Genomic DNA, 12930 nt, shown 5'->3' with positions numbered 1-12930 from the left:
GAGAGAGAGAGCGTGCACAGTGAATGGGGACCAGATGAGAGCAAGTACGGGTGTCCTGTTGCTAACACAGAACGGTGATCCAGAGAGAAAATGTTATCTAATTATTTCACAGGGATTTCACACTTGAGAAGTTACTGACACACCAAAACCTCTACATTGGCATGAAGGAAGATTCAGGATTTTGTCAGGTTGATGCAGAAGGAGTGCCTCTCTGTCTGCCTGCAGCATACCTTTCTACAGCCCTCTGTCACGGCATCATATCATCGTTAACCGTTTAGTTCACGAGTCGGCAAACACTTTCTAATAAGTCTCTTTAGCATCTTTTAAAGATTCACATGGTAATGTGAGTGCCAGTTACAGACAGCAGAGAAGAACAGGAGTGTCTCCTTGTCCCTAAAAGTTTTCTTATACATCCTTATCTGTGGAACGATGACAGACTCACAGCCCTGCACAGACAGTGCCTCACACTTGGTCATTAGTCTAAAAATCAGAGCTTTGAAAATTTGACCAAAATAAGTAAAAAGAATAAAATAGATTAAAGACACACCGCAAAATCACTGCTGATACTTCTTCTGGTTATTAAGAATAATTCAAAGGAAATATATTCTTTTTCCCTTTTGCCAGTATGTCACACTTTGTTATTGTTTCTATTGTGCAGGCTGGAAATGAAAAACAGAAAACAAAATTAAGCAATCTTGGGTGTCCAGCAGATATTTTTGTTGCTGTAGTATTGAAACAGGAATAGAAATCGTTTGATTTAAACCAGTATCACATACAACTCCTCAACTTTGGTGCAGTGACAACTCTATACCTGCTCCAAAAAGTCTACTCAATTGCTTCTTGACTAAATCAACATCTGTAAGGCAAGATGCATAGCTTTGCTTTGTGAAGTTAACCAAGAATTGGCTTTTCTTGATACAGCACTATCATGACAAAAATTTGTAAGTGTGTGCATGCTCCCATTCTGTCAGCAGCCCTTCAGTGTACTCACATAGGTTTGAGTGATTACAGTTTGCCTCACTTCCTTGCTGCACATTAACTCATACACATTAACCTTGCTGTAATAGCTGCACTGACTGACGCATTTGCACAAGCGTTCACCCTCCTTTATTCCTGCTGCTGTCACACATGCACATACACACCCTCCTCCCCAGCACCCATTAACCCTCATGTCATATCTTATAACAATCCATGTTCTCCATGTCCTTCCATTGATCTTGCACTGATTGCCCCTCTCTTTTTCTCTCTCTAGCTGGTCCTCCAGGCTCGTAACGTGCCCGACCTATCAGCGGGGGTCAACTGCTCCTTTGAGGACTACGTGGAGACGGAGGGACGGATCCAGGGCGGACACATCTTCTGCATGTCTCCCTCAGTCCGGGATGTCACCCCGATCACGAGGAACAAAGGTGGGGACTGACAGGGCGTAGGGTGATGAAGTCATTGGGGTGGTGAGATCACTGGGTTGAAGTTGCTTTTGTAGGGTGTGGATGTTTGGAGTTAAGAGAAGAATTTGTAAAGCATGTCGGCACTTTAAAACAGTAGGTGAATCTGTGTCCATGGGTAAGACAAGCTGCTGTCGTTAAAGGCTTCAGAGCACTATAACACAGTACGGCCCACAACAGAAACCTAAATCAAGGATATCTTAATTCATTTATACTTAGTGTCAATTTTTATTTTGCTTTTTATCTTTTGTTTTTATCCATTTCATTTTCATGCAATAGTCAGATTGTTATACAGTATGTTGTGTTTTTAACTCTGTGAATTACTTTGAATTGCTTTGTGTATGAATGATGCTCTATAAATAAACTTGCCTTGCTTTTATGTTACATTTAGGTTGTATTTCAGTCCTTTCACGTTCTGTAGTCATACTTCTCCACTGTTTTATGTCATCTACTACTCTTTCTCTCTTTCTTTTGACTATCTAAAGCACCTTGTCCATGTTCTTCACAATGAGCTGATTTATATCCTCCTGAGAGGCCTTTTATGCATTAGAATTTCAGAATTGCATCAACCAGAGCAGAATTTAAGTCACACCAGATGATTTGCTTAGTGGGTCTATATTCAGAATGCCTTGTCAACACCAATAAAGCTTGCCTATTCCCTTTCAAAGACCCGAATTTGAGTCTACGTTTATCTACTGAAAATAGAGCTGTTTTGAATTCCCATTATCATGCATTATGCGCTGTTGTCAGTTTCATTTTATTTATTTTTTTCCTATCTAACAGACACTGGTTTTGCTCCTAAGTTCTTTTCAGAGCACTGACTTCAGCGTAGTTTATTGTTAAATTTAAAAATATCTGCGTCTGTTTTTTTTTTCTGCAGAGATTATGCACCTGTTTCATGTCCAATTCTGTCAAGCCACAAAGACGTTAAAAACTTGTTTGGTATTCAGATTCAAAGCACTGAAAACATGTCAGACCATGTTCTCCAAGTTTCCTCAAAGCGACATCTCGGTAGTTTTTCAACAGAGCCCATTATGCCCCATTATGAGTTCTCATCAGTTCCGGCATCCAAACACTGATTGGTGTTGCTATTTTTAAAGCCACCCTACTGGAGGTGTGGCAAGGGTGTATTGTTGCTAGATTACGGTGTTTCTTTGTGTGTGTGTTGTGGAGGTCACATAACTGAAAGTAAAGGTGTGATGACAAATACATATTTGTTTTATTATGCATCAATTCATTTCACATTTATACCATTAATATCCAAGATATTGGTCTGAGGTGTTTCACAGATAGTTTCCTCAAAAACAACCTGGATTTAGTGAACATTCTTAATGAAATTGTGTATTTTCTTTTATATTAAGGTGACAAGCGAGTTGTGAAGCTCTATCTGAAATCCAAGGAGACAGGCAAGAAGTTCGCCAGCGTGGATTTTGTCTTCTACAACTGCAGTGTCCACCAGTCGTAAGTCACACATTGTCTGCCTGTATCTTTTGCAAAACTGCCACAAAGATGCCAGATGAATTTATCAAAAGTTATATGACCAGAAAGACCCAGTAAAAGAACAAATGGAAATTTATCTTTATAGATTTATACAAATCACCCCCAGATGAACAATGACCAAGCCTTTTCACATCTGCATTTAGTTCCTTTAGGCTTTGTCTATCAGGAGAAAATAACAACTTTTTAACAAACGCACAACAGAAACTATTAGGACCATTTAAGTCTCTAATACCATTTCAGATTGTGCATGCATGTGGTGTTAAAATGTGCATGAATCCCATTTTAGGAGCACAAACTTCCCTCTTTCATTATTTGGGCCATAGAGACCATCTTTTTTCTTTCCTTCCCAAACTGGCAGATAACTCTCTTTTCTTTTGTCAGACTTTGGCTGGCCCTAATTGGTCACTGCTGCCAAGAAAACAATAGAACGGTGTTAATTTCGTCGACTAAAACTGTGACTGAAAATGTTTGTCCACAGCCTTTTGTTCCATGACAAAAACTAGACTAAGACTAACAAAAATAGATCTTTGAAGACTAAAACTGACAAAAGTAAGTTTAGTTTTCATCAAGATGACTAAAACTAGACTAAAATGTAATGTCGTTTTTGTCAGACATTTAAAATCCATGCTGTTTCTCCACTATGGGTAAATCTGTCAAAATGCAATGCAGCTGTATCTATTCTGCCCCTCAGCAGTAGATTTCAGGGACCCCAGGTTTGGCAGAGTGAATAGAACACACTGAAAGAATTTGGTACCAGATTTAAGCAAGAAAATTAATGCTTGGACTAAAACTAAAGACTAAAATGAGAGGTCTTTTTATGGACTAATACTAAAAATGGTAGAAATGACTAAAATGTGACAAAAACTAGAAAACATTTTATCTCAAGACTAAGACTAAAATTAAAAATAGCTGCCAAAATAGTGCAATAGAAAAAGAAAATGGAGCATCGTGATTGGCTAACAGATTAACAAGAACTTGTATTCTATTGTACAAATGGAGGACCCATATCAAACTGACAAGTTTTTCATTGTGACAAAATAATAGTCACATTATCAAGGATTTAGAGATGTGGGCTTGTGTTATCAAAGTTTTATCTAAACACCACACGTTGTGCCTGGATTGAAAATGTAAAATGTCAGGTGCTGTCGGTAGACTGGCAAAAAGGTAAGCTACAGATCACAGTTTACTCCACAGAGATCCATCTCATGGTTCCTGAGATATTGTAAACAACGTATCTGCTGGGATCGTAGGTGATCCAGCGGGGTTTGGAGGGTTAACAGAGATGATCTCCTTCCAGTTCCCTCCAGGGTCTTTCTCACATTACTGTCCATGAGGCATACTGTTAGACACATATTCACACTCTCCCCTCCAACCTCTATAGGAGGCTTGTGTTACTATATGACTGAAAAATCGAACATGCCACATATGAGATGGTAATTCTAGTCTCAATATGATAACCTACGATGCACACTGATGATACTGCAATGATTATTCATTATGCCATGGTCTACTGTAATGCCTCCCAATAACAGACCCTGACCTCATTATTACCTGCATACCACTTGATAAAACAAATGTTTGCACCATTTTTCAGCCCTCAGTTCTCAGCTCTATTAACATAAGCTTTTTGCTTTCTTAACATAAGAAAGCAGAGGCAGACACAGTCATACTGTAACATGGTAAAGGGACTTTTGTGTCTTTCCGACGACTTAGTCTCCTTCACACTCCAGATGCCCTCAGCTATCCACCCAATTGCACTCCACTGCCTCTCCTAATCCACCTTCTGCTGAAAATCTCCACCACCCATCGAGCCACACCCTTAGGTTAGTCCCATCGTGAGCCCTGTGCTCCCCGCTGGGGTGAAAGAATCCTCCCAACTCTTCCATCCTGCCCCTCGTGATAACCTCCCTCTTTTCCAACCATGGCTGATCCAGGGGAGGCTGAAACGTCTGATGGGGTATTAGCCTCGGGGCGGCAGATGGCTCGGAGGCCCCTGGGGTACCACAGGGCTCTGTCCCAGCTTCCCTCTGGATGTCAGATGAGCCTCCTTCGAGGATTGTCTGCAAACACACACCCACATAGACACACAGAGCCACACCTCTTTCAGCTCTTCGGACACTTAATCTGCTCTTCTGACCTCAAACATGGCTATCCCCATCTCCTTGCCCTTCCATAGAAAATCCCTTGCTACTACAACAATGATACATTAAACTGGTTAAGGGGGTGGTGGTTAATAATGATGCCTAGGGGTTATTAAACTCCTACTAGTTCCCTTTGATGTTTACCCTAATTCCACAATCTCCAAATATTTAAATACAAAGCAACCAATAAAGAAAAGTGTCTACATAGTGTCCTTATTTATATATTTGAATAATGATGTCACATCAGCAGTCCTGATACTTATGATCTCACAGGTCAAGTGTAAGAAAGGTATGAGAAGTGACGCAGACATGAAGATATTACCTCAATGAACTTTGATTAAATCCACTCCCTGTGCTGATCTAATACAGCCACAGAGTGATGTAATGGACACGTCTAATGAAGTTAGAGATATGGCGCACAGCGTCTTCAGCAGTGACTCTGATGGCGACGAGAGATGCTGAGATAAGAATCCCATTTGGGGCTGGCACTTCAGCTTGTGTACCCGCTGTGCCCCCCGGACGTCAGTGTGTGGCGTCTGATGAGATCAGACTGGTAATGTCGTTGCTGTAATGACTTCAGGCCCACACAGGCTCATGCAAGGTCCTGTTTCCAGAAAGCTTGGTTGTTCATTTTCCTAGCTGAGTCGTCCTCTAATGGACTTAAGCTCTAAATACTGCTGGCTTCTGCACAGTAAAGGATGCAGGCATTTTTAAATGGAACAGGAATACATTTCTGTGCAGAAATCACCTTCTTATGCCCTATTTGCACAGAATTAGTATTACCTATGGACCTCCTCGCATGGGACATCCGTGTTTTTAATTCCGTATGAATCGCCCGTATCTGTAATATGCAGACTAAAAATTCCAGGCCAAATTTCCTATTATATTTCAGCACACACACAGGTCCACAGGTAACATTTATCCCACCTCTGTAATTTAGGGTGATAATTATGTTTTTTTATAGTCTGTGAGGCCTCTTCTGCTCCTTTTCTGATTGAAAAAAATAATGGTGGCTTTCAAAGTTTTGACACGTCGGTTATAAATAGTGCTTGTCTTTCACTTAATTTCAGTTTATGTGTAAAATTGGCTTTATTTTACTTAACTTATTTATTCTAATTCAGCTACAGTTTCTCTGTAGTTTTCTCTTGCAAGTGCCTGATCTTATATCAGTATCATTTAGCCTTACATTTCATGCATAACACAGTGTAAGGTTTGAAACGTGTCGCTCAATATTCAGTGGTTAGGCTGAAACAGCTGATCTCTGTGAGATCCCAAATGTATATAATGCAGAATGATATCCACAGCATCACTAGCATAAAACTGTTAAAAGTAATGGGAGAGGTTCATATTTAACATCAGACATCTTTCTTTCTCATACATTGACTGGAGGGATGCTTGACTTTCTCTTCTTCTGTCTGATCAGCTGCAGATACACACAGGTGACTTACACAACCTCGATGCATAATGGGGGAGTTAGAGATGATATTTCACTAGTTTATATGTCATGGAAAGCTTGGTACAGATCTGAGAAATGTTGAAATATATGGAGACAGAGGAGAAAAACACTTAAGTGTATGTTATCTATTAGAAAATCTGGTTATTTGTATAGGACACATGAAGGAGACATGACCCACAGAAAACAATGGCACAACATTGCAATTTTTGCATCAACTTTAGAAATAAGATTTTATTATGCATTTTCATTGCTGCAGCCATGCTGCACCTTCATGTTTTCTATCAGAAATAGCTGTAAATTCAAGTACATAACAGACTTCGCTTATCCCATGTGAACACACCGCACCAAACACTGACATCAGGGGGTAGTACACTAATTACCAGAGGTCCAGAGATATTTCTATTCCTGTACAAATAGTATTTTAGTCATAAATTCTCTGCATCTACTCCCTCTTTTCTGGGACTTTATGAAAGCCTACTTTTAAATGTACAAACCTCTACTAAAGTACAATGCCTATATTAAAAATGTGATCCGGCACCAGCTCATCATGTTTGGTAATGGTTAATAACCACACTCTGACACCCAGCCCCCATCCCAAAAACACACACCCTTCCATTTTATTTACTCAACTGATTACGTCGTGGCCCTTGCCTTTTCAAAAATGCCATAAATTTGCATAGTGGTATTAATCTAATTAGAATTCCCACTGTTTCAGTTTAAGGGTTGTCGAGATTGAAATTGAAAATCACCCACGGCCATGATTGCTCCTTAATTAAATATTTCCATACGCTTTTTCTCATTCCACAGCCCTCCATTTATTACAGATAGGGAGGATAGTCTGGCAGTGAATTGGGGTTTAACTGTCTATATAAGGCACTATGAAGCACCTTTTCTCAGGAGGGTTAATGTGGCTCAGGCTGTGAGTGGGTCATTTGTTGTGTGAGTGAGGGTGCTTTTAGTGTAATTGGGAGGAAGATTAAAATGAATGTCATAGAAAGAGAGTTTTTTTTTTTTCCTCCTTTTTTTGTGATGAGAGGAATGTAGAAGCTGTAGATCATGAGTGAAAATGACTGAAAAACTAAGAGAAGTTGTATGATAAAGTCTTAAGATTCTGTTTTCAGTTCTCCTGGTTGGCACATTTAGACAGTTGTCTTGTACGCCAAACATTCAGATATCCATTACCAAAATTATGTGCATGAAAAGAGTCCCATTTTCAACACCCCCCCTTAAATTGAAATTTGATCCAGTAATGATAGGATAGACCGCTCTGGAGCACCATTAAATTATTCACCTCCACTTCTTTGAAATGAATAGTAGCCAATAAATAACTCATTTTGCCAAGTGCAGAAGTGTCAAATGCACCTCATCAGGAGAGCAGGTTGTATTAAGCACTCCAAACTGACCGAGCAGAGGAGGAATCAGAGCCTATTGTGTGAAGCCTGATAAAACACTGCTGCTCCAAAGCTAGCATAGCTCGATTAGCATCTGAATATGAACGGATTAAATTAGCATTATGAGCGTGGCCATACGGGGAGCGTGTCTACAACCGCCTCTAAGCTTCTGAGTGGCTGAGGGCGATGGCGAGTGACAGGAAGGAGGACTAAGGAGGTACTGGGGGGTCTGAAAGAGGCAAGCCCACCCCTGGACAAGAGAATAAGAATTATCGAACGCCCCTAAATGGCCCTGGGTGGGCTTTTTCTTTAAAGGGGTTTTGCCTGGGCTAAAAGAGAGGTTTTGAGATCCTGAAGCCGCTCTTGACATGAGGCCCTGTGTTACTTCTGTGAACCAAAGATTGAACAGTAGGGGGTTGTCAGACAGGGCCTACCGCTGGCCTTAGGTGGCAGACATAATGGCACCGTGTTGTATTTCTAAGGGTGTGATCAAAAAAGTCACCGAAAGTTGGCACTGGTTACCTGCTGATATTTTGCTTGTTATTTCAAAGTCACTGCTACACTAACGAGGTTGATTTGACATGAATAAAAGATAAAAGTCATGATAGAAATAGTTATTATCCAAGCTCAGTGACAGATGTGTTGACGGGTGTTTGGGTTTGAACTTCCAACTATACATTGTACTGTTCACCGTGTGGCTCTGGTGCCTGCTGTGTTAAGTTGGTGCTGTACTGTATTTTGATGAGCACTGATCCATTGGTGGGCCCTAACAAAAAAGCCTCTGTGACATTCAAATAGTGATTGCTGCAAACACCAGCAAGCTACACAAAGAACTCCGCTAACTTGCATTCATTTGTCTTGCATCAATAATGTCATCTGCTCCTTTGTTCAGCATTGATGTCCCCACATCAGATTCAGGCTGCGTCACTTGGGACAAAACACAGATCTAACCCCCAGTTCTAATGTATGAGTCAATCAACTGTATGCTAACTTAACCTAGCGTAGCCTAATCTCTTTCCCTTCATTTGTTGGCAACATTGACAAATCTCCTATTTGCTCTCGTGTGGTATTAAGAGGCCTGTTATTTCCTAAGCTGCACATCCCTCATTCTAAATGGACAGCTTCTCTCAGCACAATGCTAAATTGGTCAATTAAAGCGGCAGCGGGATTGAATTAAGCTCCAGCTTCTGATCTCGCTCGAAAGGGGAGGGGTCCGAGCTGGAAACGATCACTTAAAGTGCGCACCTGACAAACGAGCGGTCCTAATTGATCCAAATGAATCCACATCAGGGTTTGATGGAATCGTGTACAGGCTCCATCTCAGAGCTCAAGAGCTGGAGCCTTAATTTTTCATGCCGATGAGGGGGAGCGCGGTTGGCATTTTACACAGGGTTAAAACACACTTGAGAGCTTGTCGGCTTGTGTGCTTATTGCAGTTTAGAACAGGCGTGCAAATTCACACCTGGCAGATGTGTTTGAATACAAATCAGCCTTTTTATGAAGCTTCTGTAACTGTTTTTTATTGTTCTGGTTCCAGCCACATTTACAAGAAATGCATTAAATAGTAATTCATTATTTTTCAAATAAAGCATAAGCTTGAACAAACCAAAATACCCAGATGAGTTACGCTGAAAATTGTATTTGTAATCAAATGAAACAAATGTACTTTTTAGTTCATAATGGTTATGCTGGATGTTGCAATTATAAGACAGAGAGCAGTGTAACACTGAAAAGAAACCAACAATATGAAGCCAGGTTGATAAACCATGGACTTGAACTTGTCTGGCTTCCCTCTGCAAGTCCCCTTAGATCTGAACACACACCAACTTCCCAACTTCCAACCCAATGTTTCCCCCCTCTCCCATGAGACTCCCATGCACAGCCCCTCAGGCTACACCCCCTCTTCTCCCCTATCTCTCTCCCACGATACCTGACGTCTCCACCTCTCTCAGGGAAATCCATCTGCTTTTGATCTCTCTTTCCCTCTCCTCTTTCTTCCATCTCTCTCTCTTTTCAGCCTGTCTATCTGCACCTCTCCTCAGCTAAGGCAGGTGAATTTAAAATGGTAGCAGCGCTCTTAGCCCCGCGGATGAAAGAGAGCTTTAGACAAAGAACGGGGGGGCTTTTTAAAATGAGACGGCTGCGAATGAAAGGGATGGATAGAGTGAGAGAGGCATGGATGGAGGGACAGAGAGAAAAGCTCAGAGCTGAATGGAGAAAGAGAACGATACAGATGAGGTATAGAAAGAGGAGAAATATATGCAAAGAGGAGGATGATTGTGAGGAAGGTCTTTGAACATTTAGCGACAGAGAGCGCTGGACATTCACAAGGGAGCAGAGAGTGATGAATGAAGGATGTGAAGGGAGAAAAGAGGTTAAGACAGCTGATAGAGAAGATGAAGGATGGGAGGATGAAAGAAAAGAGGAATATAGACAGGATGGGAAGATCTGAATTTGAAACTGCAGGATAAATAGACTTTAGAAATCTCTGTTAGGTTTTGAGTTATTTACACATTAGTTTTTCTGTTATATCACATTGCTAACACTCCAGTAATCACTCATTATATTTAAGCTTTGTCTGAATGCATCCTTCACCTTTTTATAAGTCCCTTTCCTCAAAATGTTTTCAAAACTATTTATAAAATGTACTGTTGAAATCTTGCTGCTGAATGTCAGAGGGGGAGTGCTCAATCTTCCTTGCATTCTCACTCTAACATTCAAAAAATTCTACTTTTTATTCGTGTGTCAAATTTTGCAAATAGCTAAGAAAATTGTCTTCTGGATAGGACTGGAATGGCAGATCCAGTTAGATGAATTTCAACTCTTCAACTATTTTTTTTTTTTTTTTGCATTTGTGGCTCTCTCGGTAACCAAAGTTGCCCATCCCTGCTGTATGACAACATCTCATTCTGTCCTCTTTTTGCAGTCACTGCTTTGTCAAAGCAGAAGAATTAATCATTTACACTCAAATTAGAAAACAGGGGGCATCACTAACTCCCTGTCTCGCCTCTCTCTGTTTTCAGCTGCCTCTCCTGTGTAAATGGCTCATTCCCATGCCACTGGTGCAAATACCGTCACATGTGCACCCAAAATGCCAACGACTGCTCTTTCCAGGAGGGACGCGTCAACATCTCTGAGGTAAGATTTCCACTGTGGGAACTGTAAATATTGTTGTCTTTTACAAGCATTTTTAAAGCCTAAAAGTGGGATGTATCTAAAATGCAGCCCAAGAGAATGAATGATAAATTATTTATAGATATTTCTATCCACTATTTTTGCATGTATCTGTATCAGGGTGGGAAACTGGCACCTGCCATGAGCCAAATTCAGGTATTTGTGAGCAGTGTCTAGTTAATTTGCTCAACCTACCAGCCACTGGGACAGGTAAATAAAAGTAACATAACAGACTGATTTTGTAACGTTAACAGCATAGGCTGAGTCCTGGTTTTCGGGTTTTTACCAACTTTATGATCAGAGCCGAGCGGACCAGTCACCAGTTGACCAGAGAACCCTGCTTTCTCATCCCACTGTACAAGCTGCTATCAGAGGTTTACAGTCGTATACCCACTGAAGATGTTTCACTCGTCTTAAGTCCAAGGTAGTTAAAGGGGGCCTGAATTTCTAGTTAAATCTGAATTTCTCTGACCTGGCTGCAATAAGCTTCAAAATAATATGAACAAGACAGGACACATGCCAGTATTTTCTTGAATGTCCCTTTATTAAATAGCCTTTAACTTGAATGCTATAATTTTTGAATTTATACTGTGCCTCATGTCATTATGCTGCTTGTTAAAATAAAGTGGCTGGTAAAAAACTGTTCATGGCTGGTAGATTTATGAATCCACCAGCTAAAGTGGCAGGTAGATGAATTAGTTAATTTCCAACCCTGATCTGTATACTATCATATTCTTTAATAGTGTTCTATGACACACAAAAACCCATAATAAAAACATGGGCCCACGTTTTTCAGCCCCACACACACCTTTGCCCTCACAGCTTCTGTGGCTTTCGCCTCAGGGTCTCCTCACATCACCCTGCTGTGTATGTCTGCTGTCTGTACGTGTGTTGGCGGCTCTTGGCATGGGGACAACAGCTTGTGTACTGTGCAGCAATAATTCTGTCGTGGCCCATAAGGCCATAAGCAGGCCAGGATGAATGACTGTCGATGGAAATACTGCCTTGTTCTTACATAGCCAAATGCTGCATTAGCATAAAAGCTAATATCAATCTCTCTGAGCTGCTGCTACAGCGGGCGACATGCGGGGCATAACAAGTGTTTGTCAATTGCTGTGCTGTGTATGGGAATACGGGACAATTGGGAATGCTATGTTCTCACCCTGGTTTTCTTTTTCAGTCTTGCATACATTAACAGGCAGAGAAAAATGCATATTTTTTCCATGGACTTGTGGATGTAAATCCACTGCACTCCCCTGTGACTGACAGTCATAGCTGTGCTTTATCTAATTGATACCTTACACACAAATACAGAAACGCATTCACACAATTTCAGCCTATCTCCTGAAATTTGTGGTCTGACTCTCCTCGTTATCTCCATGCAGATTAAAGCTCCCCCCCTTGTTGGCCGGCCCTGATTCACAGGCCTTTATTAATTGGTCAACCTTTATCCAATTACTTTCCTCTTTATCTCGTCTCTCGACCGGAGCTCGTGCAGAATCCCAAACACTAGCATACGAAAACCACAGCCCATCCAAAACAACACACGAGCCCAGCCTTCACGCCTCACGGAGCTAATGTTAGCGGATTAGTGCGCCCATCTGCAAGACATGGGGAGAGCGCTGGCTAGCACACTCTGAGCTGAGAGAGGCCAGAGGGGCGACGGATGGATAAACAGGAAAGGCCTGCAGCGACGAGAGGAAAAAACTGAGGAAAGCAGGATGCACAAGTAAAGGAAATCTGATAAGGATAGGAGAAGAGGACTCTTGAGTACCAGAGGAAGTAGTTTCATGTGAAGTCTACACCTGTCCACCTGCTGCATTTGT

General features: G+C 41.2%; 1 protein-coding gene across 4 annotated transcripts in view; it reads left to right on the top strand.

The window, feature by feature from the left end:
* Positions 1-12930, top strand: part of LOC121503357 (plexin-A1-like) — a 262690-nt gene that overhangs the window by 141833 nt on the left and 107927 nt on the right. For all 4 annotated transcript variants that reach the window (XM_041777706.1, XM_041777716.1, XM_041777725.1 and 1 more), the window contains exons 7-9: positions 1253-1406; positions 2804-2903; positions 10954-11068. In XM_041777706.1, the coding sequence (XP_041633640.1) occupies positions 1253-1406; positions 2804-2903; positions 10954-11068 (369 nt within the window). The remainder of the gene's footprint in view (positions 1-1252; positions 1407-2803; positions 2904-10953; positions 11069-12930) is intronic.

This window comes from Cheilinus undulatus, linkage group 3, assembly GCF_018320785.1.
Source record: "Cheilinus undulatus linkage group 3, ASM1832078v1, whole genome shotgun sequence".
Classification (NCBI taxonomy): domain Eukaryota; kingdom Metazoa; phylum Chordata; class Actinopteri; order Labriformes; family Labridae; genus Cheilinus; species Cheilinus undulatus.
The sequence above is the reverse complement of the archived record's forward strand: the minus strand, read 5'-3'. Positions and strand labels throughout refer to the sequence as shown.